Genomic DNA, 15742 nt, shown 5'->3' on the forward strand with positions numbered 1-15742 from the left:
TTTTTTATTTGCATATAGCTTTACCAAATATCTGATGATTAATGACAACTCTCTACCTGTTATCTCTCTGACGTTCCGGAACACATTTAATCGCTCAGGATCCAAAGCACCGATACCATGATACATGTCTCTGTTTAACAAAGCAAAGCAATTAATGAGTGTAAGAGTGCAACTAGTGCATTTGTATACAAGTTACACCATGCACATTAAAAATGAACTTTTCTACTTCACCTTAAACCCTTAAAAATAATTTTGTTTGCATAAACTTATATAGAGTCAGGTTGATTCAGTCATACTATTTCATTTTGTTTACTTAAATGGAAACTCAAAAATGATCAGTATTAATAATGCAAAAGCTCATAAAATCATTAAAAACATGCATTTATGAGCACTTTAATATAAGAAACACAAATATCCCCAGGCAAATATTGTTTTAAATAGAGAAAAAAAGTTATTTAAGGACATGAAACCCCGAAAAACCCTGTTCTTGAGAATATTTTGCTCAGTAAACAGTTTTTTATAGAGTAATAATGTCCTGATAACAACAAGGTTGATCTCATTAGGATTTAAACTGACTTTTCATCAAGGTCATAGACTGTATGATGACAGATTTTTTCTTCTGTCAACATGCAGACTAACACATAAGCTTTATGTACATCAAAAACACCTTGCTGCAGTGCTTGCTGGCATGCTGGGAGAAGCTGACATGCAATTATAGCAGCTTTTGAGGGCACATAGTTGTTCAAAGAGAAACACAAATGTCATCTGGGAATATCTGACACTGTCAGACTAAAAGACTTAAACATTACCCACCCTTTGATGCCTGTGATGAGGAAGATGAGGTTGCCGTTGATCTTGGTGCAATTGACAAACATCTCAATGTTGCTGGAATCTACAGTTTGAGCCGTTTGAAGGCTGCCGGTACCTATACCATCACACACTGAACACCACATACAAAAGTGTAGAAGTTATTTTCTGTTTTGAAAAGAATCATGGCATGTATGGTAAATTTGATATTCTTTACTTTTCGGGCAGATGTCAGTGCACGGGACGCACATCTTGATGTGATTTTCCTCCACCTCCATCTTGTTACTCGGACAGGCTCTGACACAAGAGCTGTGATCCACCACGAAGTTATCTACAGTATGTCAAAGAATGACAGAGCATACTTGTGAAAGATGCGTCTTTAAATGATAAAGGGACAGATAAAAGGACAATTAACACCCCAAAAAATCTTTGATTTCTTATTTAATCAAAGCAAAACTAACCAGTGTAACTTACGTGGGCATTTCTTGACACAGAAAGCTCCATAGGTGTATTTGGCGTTGGGATTGTGTTCGAGCTGGAAGGTTGTTGGATTGTAGACGAATGGCTGAGGACACTGTGTCACACAGGCCCCACTGTCATTAAAGTTGGTACAAGCCTGAGAATAAAAAACAGTCATGCAAGTATGTGGCTGATCAATAATACATGCCTATAATGAAGAGAAACCTCTGCAGAGCTTTCAGTGTGTAACATATATTACAGTACAACATCATCATGAAATTACTGTAAAAACAAATCGGCCAGGAATTTGTCATTACATTTATTACACTTTGAAACCATACAGGAAGAGCTGACTTACGAAACAGTCTGTATCTTTGGGTCCAAAACAGCCTCCTGCACATTCACGGTGGCAGCAGTTACTGACGTACGGCCCAAAACAGCGTCCATCACACTGCTCTGCACACACCGTTTTTGTCACTGCAACCAAAAAGACAAAAGTGAAGCTCTCTCCACGTTTGTGGACTTACTTATGATTGTACTTTTCTGTAAATATGTCAGAAGTCACCAGGACAAAGCATAAACCTTAAATCTATTTGTCAGACGATGCAACCCCCCACCCCCATTAGTGGTGAAACTCTTTGGAGCTTATCGTTAATTCTCTTTAAGTATGCATAATTATACAGTGGTCTTCCCTTTGTCTCTGCAACCCACTCACAAGCGCATCACCACAGGCTTTTTTTTTATGTCTTAAACGTTGATATACAGTTATATATAATTTTTTTTTTCTAAAACAAATGTAAGTTATTTAGAATTTTAATTGTAAAGTTAAATGAAGATTTGTTTATACATTTTATACATTTGTATTGTAAAAAGCACTATACAAATAAACTTGAATTTGAAAATGAGGCTGTGAGAAACAGAAGTACTGTGAGTTCAATAGATCGTACTGTTGTTTAACAACATACTGATTAGTGATGTTCAGTTCTTGAGTTGTTCTTTTGAGCCGGTTTTCAGGAATTAACCGGTCAAACCGAACTGAACTTAAGTTCTGGGTTGATGATGCAGGGCGCACAGCCGAAGTAGCACATCCAACTCAAAAATAACCGATTAAACCGATTCAACCAACTGACGAAGTTTGCTGAGGATTACAGATGACTCATCAAGAACCAAATGAGCTGACGCGAAGTCTGTAAGAAGATTACAGAAGATTCTGATGAGTGAGTTGACAATACTGTGCAAGCCTTTGGCACGTACTGGAAATATGTGTATTATTACTGTAATTAATTTACATTTTATTAAAACCTGCAAAAACCTTTCTGTACATGCATATTATATTTATAGTTGCTTACGTGATATCAAGGAGTTTATAAGAGTTTATAAGGTTTATTCATTATTTATACAGTATACATGTAGAATATATCCTCATTTATGCATCAATGTCCGTAATGTATGCTGTAGGTGTGAAACTTCTAGGAATCTTATCCAAGTTGTAGGCAAGTCAATATTGGTTAGTCAGTCGGATCAAGGATTCGCAAATGAAACTGTGACCACAAGCACCATTAACTTAAGTGAATTATATGGTAATAATCAGCAATATGCTTTCTCACTAATAAAGTTATTTTTTTAATGTTTCAATAAGTGTTGACACAAATGACTTATTTGAATTTGAGTAGTTAGAAAAGAAATGCGTAGAAAACTTTATTGTTTGATTACATCAGGAACCGATCAATAGGCTTTTTGAACTGGTTCAATGAGCCGATCTGTCCAAAAAGAACAGTTTAAGGAAATTAATTGGACTTTGCTAATGCTACTGTAAAGACTCTTAGTCTATCACTCACAGTCTCATTTTCATAAATGTTAAAATTCATATGGCATTTAATGTCTGTCAGACCACCCTGCTTAATTTTGCTTAATGAAATTCATGAATTGTTTTTTTAATTTTGGGGTGATTAGAAAAATAGTGCCTGTTTTGTTCTAGCTTGTCACACTTTCTCACAAAATATGTGCATTTCAAAGCATTTTTTTTTTGCTTTTGAAAACTATTTTTAAGGTTAAGTTGTGTTTTATCCCTTAATCACAAGAGGAAATCGGCCACAGAGACACACAAAATTAAAAATAAATAATTGAATTGTTATTTACTTTAATTATATATACACATTTAGCAAGTGCATAGATATTGTTCAGTTTGAATGCATTATAATGTCAGTAATTTATGATAGCATAAGTTGACATGCTACTATGAAATCAGTAATATTATAATACCGAAAAGGGACAAAGGTCAAATAACACTGAAAGTCTTAAAGGGTTAGTTCAGATAAAAATGAAAATTAAGTCATAAATTCCTCACCCTGAAGTCATTCTAGATGTAAATGACTTTCTTTTTTCAGACAAATTCAGTTATTTTAAAAATGTTCTTTGATTTTTCAAGCCGTTTGATGCAGCTTAGCGGGCGTTGCACTCAATCGGTCCATGAAAAGTTTAATGTAAAGCTCATCCACTGAATAAAAGTGTCTCACACAGCTCCAGGGGGTTAACAAAGGCCTCCTGTACCGAATCGGTGTGTTTATGTAAGAAAAATATCCATATTCAAAACTTAATAATAACTTTAATCTAGCTTGCGCTCACTGTTGTAAAATGGAAGCAGTTCCGGGAGAATGACGTACGTACGCATGCCCCGATGAGTCTCATGAAAACCAACGTTAACAGGAGCAAAGGAAAACCAGTCTCCTTTTGGTTTATATTGAAATCCTCAGATATTCTTCATTACAAATCCTCGTTTTGTACTTCTAATTAGTGACCGTTGTTTTGATCTCTCTGCTGCGTTTCCGCTACATAAATTCTGAGCGGCGCAAGTGCAAAGCTGACCTCATATGTCATTCCCCGGAACTGCTTAGTTTACAACTGTGAGCACAGGATAGATTAAAGTAATTATTACTATTTGAATTAGTGCTGTCAATCGATTAAAAAAAATTAACTAATTAATCGCACAATTTTTTAAAATTAATCGCGATTAATCGCGATTAATCGCAATTAAAAGACTGAAACTTTTTGGATATGTAAATGTAAAATGTAAATAATTAATGTAAACTCAAGACAAAGAAACTATTTAAATTCAAAATATGATTGTTTATTGGAATTTTTGTTTAACTTGTAACACAGATTTTCTCATGTAAACAACATACCTGCAATAAACCATCAATATCCTCCAAATTAACTGTTGGCTTGAAAGCCATATTTATTGCAGAAATAAAAACACAGGCATGCAAGTACCATTTGAATTTCAAAACAATCAATGCCAATAAAAAACAAAAATGATTTCCATGTTGAATTCTAAGTGGACTGCAAAAAAATTCCAAAGTATAGTCATTGCCAGTGCTTTAAGTGGGCCGGTACGCACTGGTACTCAGTACCGCCACTTCCAAATATAGCTCTTGAGCGTACCGCCACCTCTCCGTGCGCCCAGAACGTGCTTGTAGCGTACCGGTACACTCATTTGGACATCTGTTTTAATAGAGGTTTTAATCTTTTACCTGCACTGCCGATTTTCAGAGCGCCCTTCACAATGCAAGCTTCCTAATTCATCCCACCCAGAGCAGTAACTACATTACCCATTCACCCTTAAGTTATACAAGTGAATAGCGCATGTGTCGCTTTCCCACTGTTAAGTGTCAACAACTCAACGTGGCCGGAGAAGGTGTGTGAAACTCGTTGTGAGTTATACTAAAGCAAAATCTTGAGTATTTATTGTCTGATAAACATTAAAAACTGTCTGCGGAGGTTGAGTCGTCCTGCAGCCCCCGCTGCTGCTCATTGGATGCAGCATCTTTTTTCTAAGTTCTAAAAAAATACCGTAGACGGCAAGGCACAAATTTAGATATTCATTTATCTAATTAATCTATAGCCTATGCACAAAGACAATATGATCTTTTTGTCCCCTTTTTGTTTTAAAGCTTGATGAAGAGAGAGAGCGCAAGTTGCTGCAGCTGAGGAGGACAGTGATGCACGCGTACAGGAGTGATTGACAGTTCGCGGCACTGTGTACAAAAAATACTCCGCTACACAATTATTTCGTTATTTTCGTTTAAGCTTATTAACGTTAGCGTTACAGAAAGGACTAATTTACGCACTGTTACGGTCTTTTTTTTAAAACAATGACATTTGAGTTCATGATTTTAATGTTGCTGTTTCTTGTGGCAGACTAAATGATGAGTAATGTTTCTTGTGGCAGACTGTAGAGTAATCCAGAGTTTTATACTGAAACTTTCCGTCTAAAAGTCCTTCCTTGGTCTTATCCATATTTCTTTGCATGTTGAACACACATAGGCCACAACTGGAAATAAAAAAAACTGCAACCGCGTTAATTGCGTTATTTTTTTTTAACGCGTTAAATATTTCAAATTAATCGAATGCGTTAACGCGCTAATTTTGACAGCACTAATTTGAATATGATTATTTTTCTTATAAAAACGCATCAATTCGCTACAGGTTTTTTTACGGATGAGCTTTTTATTAAACTTCACAAGGACTGATGTAATGCAACACACGCTGAGTTAGCTTGAAAGATTAAAGATTTTTTTTTAAATAACTCCAACTGAATTTGTCTGAAAGAAGAAAGTCATATACTGTACTCCTAAGATGACTTCAGGGTGATTAATTTATGGGTTCATTTTATTTTGTGACTGAACTAACCCTTTAATATAATGCAATTTGTCTGTATGTATGTTTTTTTGTGTGCAAGTTAAATGATAAAGCATGTGTTAAATACTCACAGCTTTGACACTGGTCCTCCTGGGGGCCCCAACAGCGGCCGTTACAGGAGCGATGACACCTTCTGCCTGTGGAATAACATCTGTACATCTTAACTTTTATCCTAAACAACAACATTCTTCAGTGCGCCATTGGTTTTATCTCATACAATGTTCCCACTTAGTTTTCCCATTCAGTTTTTTTTTTTATTAAATTAAAATGAAATTTAATTTATGCATTTAGTAGATGCTTTTATCCAAAGCGACTTACAGTGCATTCAGGCTAACATTTTTCACCTAACATGTATTCCCTGGGAATCAAACCCACAACCTTATACTGCTAGTGCAATGCTCTACCACTTGAGCCACAGGAACTAAGCAGTTCATTTTTAAGCAATTAATATTAAATTAAATGACAAATTGAATATGTATTTTTTTTTTTTTTGTAAATGAAAACTAATATTACATTAATATTACATTTAAACTGTTAGAAAATAAATATTTAAAATAAATGTTCTGTTCTTTTGAACTTTCTATTCATCAAAACATCCCTAAAAAAGTGCAACAAGTGTTTTCAACATTTATAATATTGAAATGTTTCTTGAGCAGCTAATCAGAATGGCTTCTGAAGGATCATGTGACACTGAAGACTGGGGTAATGATGCTGAAAATTCAGTTTAGCTATCACTGGAATAAATTACATTTTAAAAACATTCAAATATTTTACATCATAATAAATATTACTGCTTTTACTGTATTTTTGATCATAAGGGACTTCTTTTCAAAAACACCTACCAACCCAAGCTTCTGAACCCAAGCTATATACAAATATATTTATATATGATTTAATGTTGCATGACATTTCTTACAATGTATTAACTAATAACCTGTTAAAATTTCAATAATGTAATAAAGTCTGTAAAAGTTATTAATGATGAGTATATTAGATAGATAAAGTGTCACCAGTTTCACCAATATTTCAGTATTATATTGAATATTTTAAAGCACCTTACCTAACTTCTTTAACTTTGTTAAAGATTGAAAAATACATCCACACACAATTTTTGAAAGGACACAAAACAGTTTCAGTTAATCAATGAAAATCATCAATTATTATAGCCCAGTTTTAATCTTTAAACACATCTAAACACTCACATGTGTTACCACTATTGTTTGAGGGCACAACCAGAAGTTCAGAACGTGAGTTCGTGATGATGTCCTGCCAGTGGATGGTGTCAGCATGACACAGGAACTTATTCTGATCCACATACACACCTCCATTCAGGATTTCTACAGCAGAGAAGAGGGAGAATTAGAAATCACAAGCATTTCTGAATAAGTGACAACATTTGAGCCATTTAGCATACTAAACAGCATAAAAATGTTTAATAAACAAGAGGTGGGTAGAGTACCCAAAGACTGTACTCAAGTAAAAGTAAAAGTACTTCTAGAAATATTTACTCAAGTAAGAGTAAAAGAGTATCGGATAAAAAATCTACTCAAGTAGTTAGTTACTAGTTACTTTTGGTCATATATACTGAGCCTATTTTTATTTATACAGATAATGTATGTAATGTATGTGTGCATGTATAAGTGTATATATTTCATCAGCCTTTACTCCAAAACCCTGTTTTTTTTTACTTAAGTAACAGATATAGGTGTTATGCCATAATATTAAATGTGAATTTAAGTTAATGTGATATAAAAATTGCTACTAATCTTTCATTGTTCAGAAAGATAGCAAATAACATTTACACTATTAAAGATCATTTTCACTGACAGTCTAGATTTAAATTACTCTCAGAAACTCCCATTAAAATCACTGAAACTGTTAACACTGTGAAATCAATATCTTAATTATAGATTCATACACACATGAACTTCGTTGTTTCTGACAAGAGAATTCGCCAAAAAGAGGTCTCCAATCCGTGAGCGAGTGAAGGAAGCACCGGCATTTCAGCGATGTATCATCGGAACACCTCTGATTGGCCATTGCATTCAAAAGCTCCACAGAATCTTGTGTGATTGGTTATAATGCGCAGTGCTGTCAAAAAGCATCCATCTCTGGCTCAGCGCCAACAAGTGATCACAGATCTGAATTTAGCAGCTTGCTATGACTTGCTGAACGTACTCGTGTGATTGTATTAAAACTAATAAAATCTTAATCGGCTATTTTTTTTGTCTTTTGGAAGCTGCAGGGAACTGAACAAATCATTCAAACTTATTCATGAACCAATTCACTCGTTTGCCAACTGGTTTGATCAAGCCTTTGAACAGAATTGACTCAAATGAATTAATCATGTGCAAATGGGCATCGTCATTGTCCAGAGAAAAGTAGACTGCGCGATTGGAATAAACTGAAGCATTTACAACATTTATCGCATTAAGATAAAGTAAAGAGAGGAGCATCGCCCACAGTAACAAAGTAAAAGTACAGATTTTCCCCAAAAAATTTACTCAAGTAAGAGTAAAAGTACCCATCTTTAAATATACTCCAAAAAGTATTAGTTACCCCAAAAAATTACTCAAGTAAATGTAACGAAGTAAATGTAACTCGTTACTACCCACCTCTGACAATTTATGCGCATATAAAAGACATACAGTTCATTCTGTATGGTCTACAGTTCATTCTGAGGTCACTTTAAGATTATAACCCTGACTGAAATAGACTCTATGAAAGCAGTTTAAACGATTTATAAAAGAAGTGTAATGAAAATAATCTCTCTTTTTAGAACAGGATTTAAGAATGAAATCACCCCAATTCCCAAGTTAAGGAGCTTATAAAAGATCAAGCATGATTGTAAGTACAGTATATCACTGTGTCTGTAGAGATTGGGAACATTTGCTTTATGATGAGGTGTTTTTTTGCCGGTCCAGAAACCTAGTGCTTCTATGAAAACTGTGTACTCTAAGCCCGCTTTAAAAAAGTCTATTTACATTATGAACGTCTGGTTCATAGCCTCAAACAACTGTCTGATGAATGAAGCCATGGCTGGTTGTTTAAAATATGTTAGTATAGCTTCATTCACTCTTGAAGGGAAACAAATATGAAGTTAATGAAGCAATTTTATTATTCAGACACTGGCTGCTGTTTCATAATAAAGTAATGTAACTATATAAGTTATGTGGCTGGACAGTTCTGCTAGAACATCTCCCATCTGCACAGAGTTCATAACTGAACCCACACAACTGATTATATCAAACTATAAAACCTTTCGTCTTCAGTAAACTTCACCCAGTGCCCAATTTTGCATGTTTTCAATAGCTAAACCCACATAGAATGGATGATAAAATGAATTAAAATGAACCTGAGCACTACAATCCTAATGCTAACATCGATAATGAATAATAATAATTTATAAATATTTGTCAATGTATACACAGTATATACAGTTTGATTGTTTAAAGAAATCAATATATTTGTTCAGGAAGGGAAAAAGTATCATGATTTACACAAAAATATTGAGCAGCACAACTGTTTTTAATATTGATTAATAATAAGTAGAATTAATTAATAAACGCAAACAATTCTTGAGCAGAAATCAGTAGATCTAAATGATTTCTAAAGGATCAAGGGACACTGAAGAATGGAGTAATGATGCTAAAACTTCAGCTTTGCATCAAAGGAATAATTTACATATAAATACAGTAGTAATAATATTTCACAACATCACTGTGTTTTATCATACATTTGATCAACTAAATGCAGCTGGGGAGAGCATAAGATTAAATTAAAGTTGTACTATGCATGTTGTAGGGGTATAAGGTATGCTACCAATGTTTAGGCTACTGACCCAGCGACAAGGTAAAGTTAGATTTTTTGCACATTTATTTTTGACAACATATTGTTCAATATCTCAAAAAACCTAATTGACCAGCACTGTGAGATTAGCAGGTCTCAGAGCCATCATTCCTGCATTCAAAATGAACCCAGCCATGATCAAGGGTATTTTTAACATGACAATTTCACTTCCATTGAATGAAAGTGAAATATTTACATTTTCTTTCAGCACTTCCATGATAATGGAAGTGGAGTGTATAGGGGGAAAGGTTGAGCCTGTGAATGGAACAACAGACCATATTAACACATTTTTAAAGAGTCACTTTTGACATTCACAGCTGGAAACCAAGCCTGCATGTGAAACACTTCACATCATTAACATCTCTTTGATGAATTCATCTGCACACAGTTCCTTCACGGAGAAGGCGGAGAAAAAGCTTTAACAACAAACGTAATAAATCTATATTTAAATGAGAATGCTATACATTTGAGAGAATAGGAATGATAAAGTGACTTTGAAGGAAAATTTACTGGGGAAAAAAAGTGGATTTAATCAAAATGTATAAAAATATATTATTAAGAAGTCATTTGAAGGGCAAACATTGCACATACAGTACTGTGGTCCTAATAAACCAGAGAAATTGAGCGACATTATTGCACACCTCTTAACATGAACTGTCTGCCTCCATCTGTAAACATAACTCAGTCAATTAAATGGCACAAATACATTGTGAGTCAAAGATGAGCACAGTGCACCATTTCTATATCAATTGAAAATCACAGAAAAAAGAATAATAATAAAAAATTATATATATATATATATATATATATATATATATATATATATATATATATATATAAACAAGCTGTTAAATTCTAAGTATGAAATATAACATATAAAATACTGAAATTATTGACAAGCATTATATTGCAGAGACTGATTGAAGCAAATTGTATTTTATATAATAAATTATTATATATTTTATTCTATTTTTAACAAGGAAGGGCAAGTTTATATAGCTCATTTCATACGGTAATTCAAAGTGCTTTACATATAAGAAAGTAAAATAATCATGAAGAAAAATAATCACACAAAAAATAAAAATAAATAAAAATCATGGTAAAAGAGCCAATCATGCTTTTTAATGTGTTTTCTCTAGAACCTGCATTAAGCATGGTTATATTAAAATAAATATAGTCATTTATATATATATATATTTGTACAGTATGTATATATATAATCATAATAATATATATTTTTTTACATCTAAGATCAGTATTGTCTAATATAGATATTAAATATAATTCTTCAAACAAATATGAACAGTCAGTGCCTTATCATATTACACTGTTCATGGACATTTTTCTACTTAAAATTTTTAGTTGGATGTTTCTCTGACTTTTTTTATGTTATTACTTGTTTCATTTAAGAGAACATGCAAAATTAATGTTACCCTAATGTATGCAAAATTATAAAATTATTAAATTGAATGTTCCTTTATTGTTCACATAACCAGAAAAAAAAGCATTGTTAAAATGTAAAATAATAATAATAAAAAAAGAAGAACAACAAAAAAAAAGTTTTGAATGTTCAAACAACCTTCAGAGATAATATTTTCAGGTAAACGTTTGGAGAACATACTTTTTTTCATATGGGGAGGAGGCATGAAGCTTCACATCAAGAGCAGGTTAATGAATGAATTTAAAAATAAGATTTTGTCTTTCTACATTGACAAGTAATCAGTTTTCATGCGGTTAAAGATAAACATGCAGGTAAAGTGTCTGAATATTAACTACTTCATTTCATGAACAGGAACAATTATCAATGCATGAATTAAACTGTCTTCCGTGCTCCATTTTTTTATATGGACAAAGACAAATCATATAAAGCACTGTAATTGCTCACAGATCCATAAACTTCTCCGGCCCAAACTTGACTAGGAGACAAGTGATGCTCCAATAATAAACAATAAACTTCCTCAGCTTTGCACAGTACATGACAACTCTTATTGAAAATGACAGACTTCTGTTCACTTTGTCGCTGTCAGTTAATGGCCCTTAATATCCTCTACTTAGGCTTCAGACCATGACCCATGGTCCTCCATCACTCTCTCCCGCTGCCATTCAGCCACACCTCATGATGCATCTCATTATTCAGCTACACAGGGAGGGGAGTTTGCCTGGCAGAGATAGCAGAGTGTCCCAGAAATGACAGCCAACCGCAGGGTCTCAGGGGGGCAGACTGGGAGGGTTGGAGGAGCCTTGATATGGCTGAAGCCTTACGGAGGGTAAAAACACGAGCTCAAATGTGAACTTGACAACGCAGCTTATTTTGTTGTCTTGTCTTAATTTTCTTACAATAATAATAAAAAAACAACTAATAATACAATTACTGGTGTAACAAGACATCATGGAACCTGATGAAACACTAAAAACCTGCTGCCTCAAACGTCCCATTAGGAAAGATACATTTTTTGTAATCACAACAGTCAAACACTGGATGTATAAAATTGTTATTTTGATATTATTTTCTATAAATATGTTTTCTGAAAACAAGATAAATTCAGGTGAGAAATTAAATTGAAAAGTATATTTTCATTTTATTTGTAGATTATTTTGCCTGTTTTAAACATAAACCTAATTAAATGCCTTATTTTTATTTTCTAGCAGCCAGTGTTACAATGTAGGCAATACAAAAAATCATTACAAAGGACACATACTTGATTCTCCCCCTTTTTGTATCCATCCTTTCAAATTGCCTTTTTTTTTGTACCATGCATAAGCTGATACATTAGAAACATTTATCACACACAATTGTCACAATTTTTCTTTTTTACTACTCTTATCCAATTAAGCTGCTATGTGCTAAAACAACACTGAAGATATTATTTTTCTACACATATTTTTTTAGTTTTTTTCAATATTTATTTTAGCATTTTAGGAGTAAATAGATGACCCCCCCCCCCATTGTATTTTATTGTATATGTAGTTAAATAAGGATGTCAAATAAATGTATCTTAATTTCTTCATATTTTGAAAGAAATCTAAATTATTTATTTTAATTAATTGTTTAACTTTATTCAGTTTTGGTTATTTTAGTAGTAACTAAAAAGAAAAATAGTGCCTTGACCACTAGATTAAATAAAATAAGTTTTTAAGCACTGTTGAACATACACATCAAGCTAAATGTGTGTTAACTAAATATATTTTTGTTTGCGTTGCAATACACTAAAGTTTAAAATACCTCTATCCATCCAAATATTTATAATGAAATATTTCCTAGTGCAAAACAACTCCAAATGTCCAAATTTCTAGTAACATGTCACGTTCTTATTGATTCAGGAGCTGCCAGGAACTTCATAGACTGAGAGTCTATTAAAATATTGAATATTTACTGCCAAACCCTGCCGGCGTACTGTACATTTGAAGATGTTAGATGACAAAGCTCCAAGATGTTAATAAGCTAGCCCTGGCTGACTTGCAAATTTTAAAATTCAGATCATATTTTAAAAATTCATGTCCACCTATTCTGGGTGCCCGAATGCAGTCTGAAGGGCCTTGAAAGCAAAATGTTTCTAATACTTTATACATGTTATGTATATAAGGCTTTAGGAATTGTCAAGCTGGCAGTTTGCTGTCTATAGATTTGGGTTTGTTCCACAATCTGCTATCAGGAATGATGCCACTAAAACAATATTAAAAGTTATTCTCTGTGACGACTGACACAGATATCTGTGCACTGTCAAGTTGCCTTGAGTAATAGTGACTGCATCGCCATAGACATGTTAAAGTAAAATAATTTTTGGTTTTAACTGACTTTCAATTCAAATGGATAGAAACATCAAAATAAAGTAATTTTGCAAGTAATTTGTTGCCTTTCTTTAAACTATTGAATTTATATTGCTTCAAAGATTTAAGACTAGATATTTAAAACGGTATTTATTTTTTATTTATTTTTTTTACTTTAAAACATAGTTCTCTATTTAAAAGAACCATGCATTAAGACAAAATAAGCTTAATTAAATAATACTATATAAATTTAAATAACATAAAAAAATTATTGCATTTTTTATTTCTTAATTTTTTGCAATTAAATTTTCTTTTTCTAACTTAACTGTTAATTCAGATGCATGGTAACAAACAAATCAAAGGTGATCATGCATTATATCTTTAACACAAATGGTACAATTCATTGGACAAAATAAGTTTAATCTTAAACTTAAATAGATTTTAATAACATATAAATGCAATTTTCTAAAATAATTTAAAAAGAAGCCAAATAAAATAAAATAATGCATGTTTTTCTTAATTTTGTGTAAAATGTTTTTTTTTTTTTTCTCAACTGTTACTTGGGATGCATTAAACAATACATAAAAAACAACAGCAAAATAAATACATAAATACATCATGCAATTGAACTAAAAAGGAGAGATATCTATCTCCTTAGTAAATATGTGTAAAGGTCATGTTTATGTAGGAGTAATAGCTCAAATGCAATCATTATTTAGCACAGCAAATACAAAACAAACCCAGACAAAAACACTAAAATGACTGTAGGCTAAACAGGGCTAGAATGACCTCCACCTTGAACTAAAGGGTTTGTGCAGCATATGAACACCTAGCATTAACTGGTGGAAAAATTAAACCTAAAAACATGAGCCTCACTGATGTTTAGAAGTGTGTGGGGGGAAGTAACATCGAGACTGCTCATTTAATCAAAAGGCATCATGAACTGAGAAATCAAATTTCCCTTGATCTTTTGACATATAAAAGGTCAATGTATTAAAAAAAAAAAAAAAAAAACATTCTGTAAGTTTCAAAACTCAAAACATTCTTGTTAGTTTAAAAACAGCTTTTATTGAAGCCAGTCTGCCAAAATGACAGGTTGTGGAATGTGCCCCTTTATGATGTAATAGTTACTGTTAACCAATCAAATCACTATGCATTTTCTTGCGAGTTTTGAATACCTATAAAAAAAGACCATTTCGCAGAGGCTCAAAAACTGGACATAAAATAGGCTATACTTCTAAATAATGATTTTAATGATGTAAATAATGCAAACATTAAAAAGTGAACCTCAGAGAACATTATAACAAAATAATAAAAAAATGCAGTTCATGACTCCTAATCAAACATACTGTGAACATGCATCTAGATGAGGATTCAAACTAACTGATGAGACTTGTAACTATCAATAATCTGTAATGGTTTACAGTAGCATGGATAATAAACAGGGCTTAACAATCACTGAGACGGTAAATATATGTAGTCATACTGTCTTGTAAACAAGCACATTCATTTTAACGTATGCAGGCTATGGTGATTTCATTCACTCGAAGGCTGACTGGTACCACATACACACAGCAATAAATACATGAAAATAAACATTAAACCGGTGGACAATAAAAATCACACATACCTACAATAAAGTAGGCCTGAAAGAGCCTTTCTAGAATAGCACAGTTGTTCTCAACCACTGAGGCCTCAGAGTGACTTCAAATTTTATTACTATTGAAATATAACCACAACAACAAGAACAACAACAACAATAATATTTTTTTTTTTTATACAAGAAAATAAATACACAAATTGCCATCATCAGGGTGCCAACTTTAAGGTGTAAAAATAGTTTAGCCTATTAATTTTAAGCAATTTATGTGGACTGCTTTTGTATGTTAAAATATCTGTAATGAAAATTAATTTCAATCTCTCATTTTCTATATTCTATATGTGACCCTGGACCACAAAACCTTCAACCTCTTAAGTGACTTTTTTTTTTTCTTTTTTTCTCGAAATTAAGATTTATACATCATCTGAAAGCTGAACAAATAAGCTTCCATTCATTTATGGTTTATTAGTTGGATTATCTGACAATATTTGGCCTAGATATAACTATTTGAAAATCTGGAATCTGTGAGGGCAAACATGACTTATTACTAATAAAAGATTA

General features: G+C 32.7%; 1 protein-coding gene across 1 annotated transcript in view; it reads right to left on the bottom strand.

Annotated features, from left to right (window-relative positions):
• The window catches only part of LOC127990556 (receptor tyrosine-protein kinase erbB-4-like), a 209442-nt gene that overhangs the window by 65626 nt on the left and 128074 nt on the right, over nucleotides 1-15742 (bottom strand). The window contains exons 4-10 of the mRNA XM_052591508.1: nucleotides 7167-7301; nucleotides 6036-6101; nucleotides 1625-1743; nucleotides 1282-1423; nucleotides 1025-1138; nucleotides 814-940; nucleotides 57-130 (exon numbers count right to left, since the gene is read on the bottom strand). Coding sequence (XP_052447468.1) covers nucleotides 57-130; nucleotides 814-940; nucleotides 1025-1138; nucleotides 1282-1423; nucleotides 1625-1743; nucleotides 6036-6101; nucleotides 7167-7301 — 777 coding nt within the window. The remainder of the gene's footprint in view (nucleotides 1-56; nucleotides 131-813; nucleotides 941-1024; nucleotides 1139-1281; nucleotides 1424-1624; nucleotides 1744-6035; nucleotides 6102-7166; nucleotides 7302-15742) is intronic.

Source organism: Carassius gibelio, chromosome A1 (genome assembly GCF_023724105.1).
Source record: "Carassius gibelio isolate Cgi1373 ecotype wild population from Czech Republic chromosome A1, carGib1.2-hapl.c, whole genome shotgun sequence".
NCBI lineage: Eukaryota > Metazoa > Chordata > Actinopteri > Cypriniformes > Cyprinidae > Carassius > Carassius gibelio.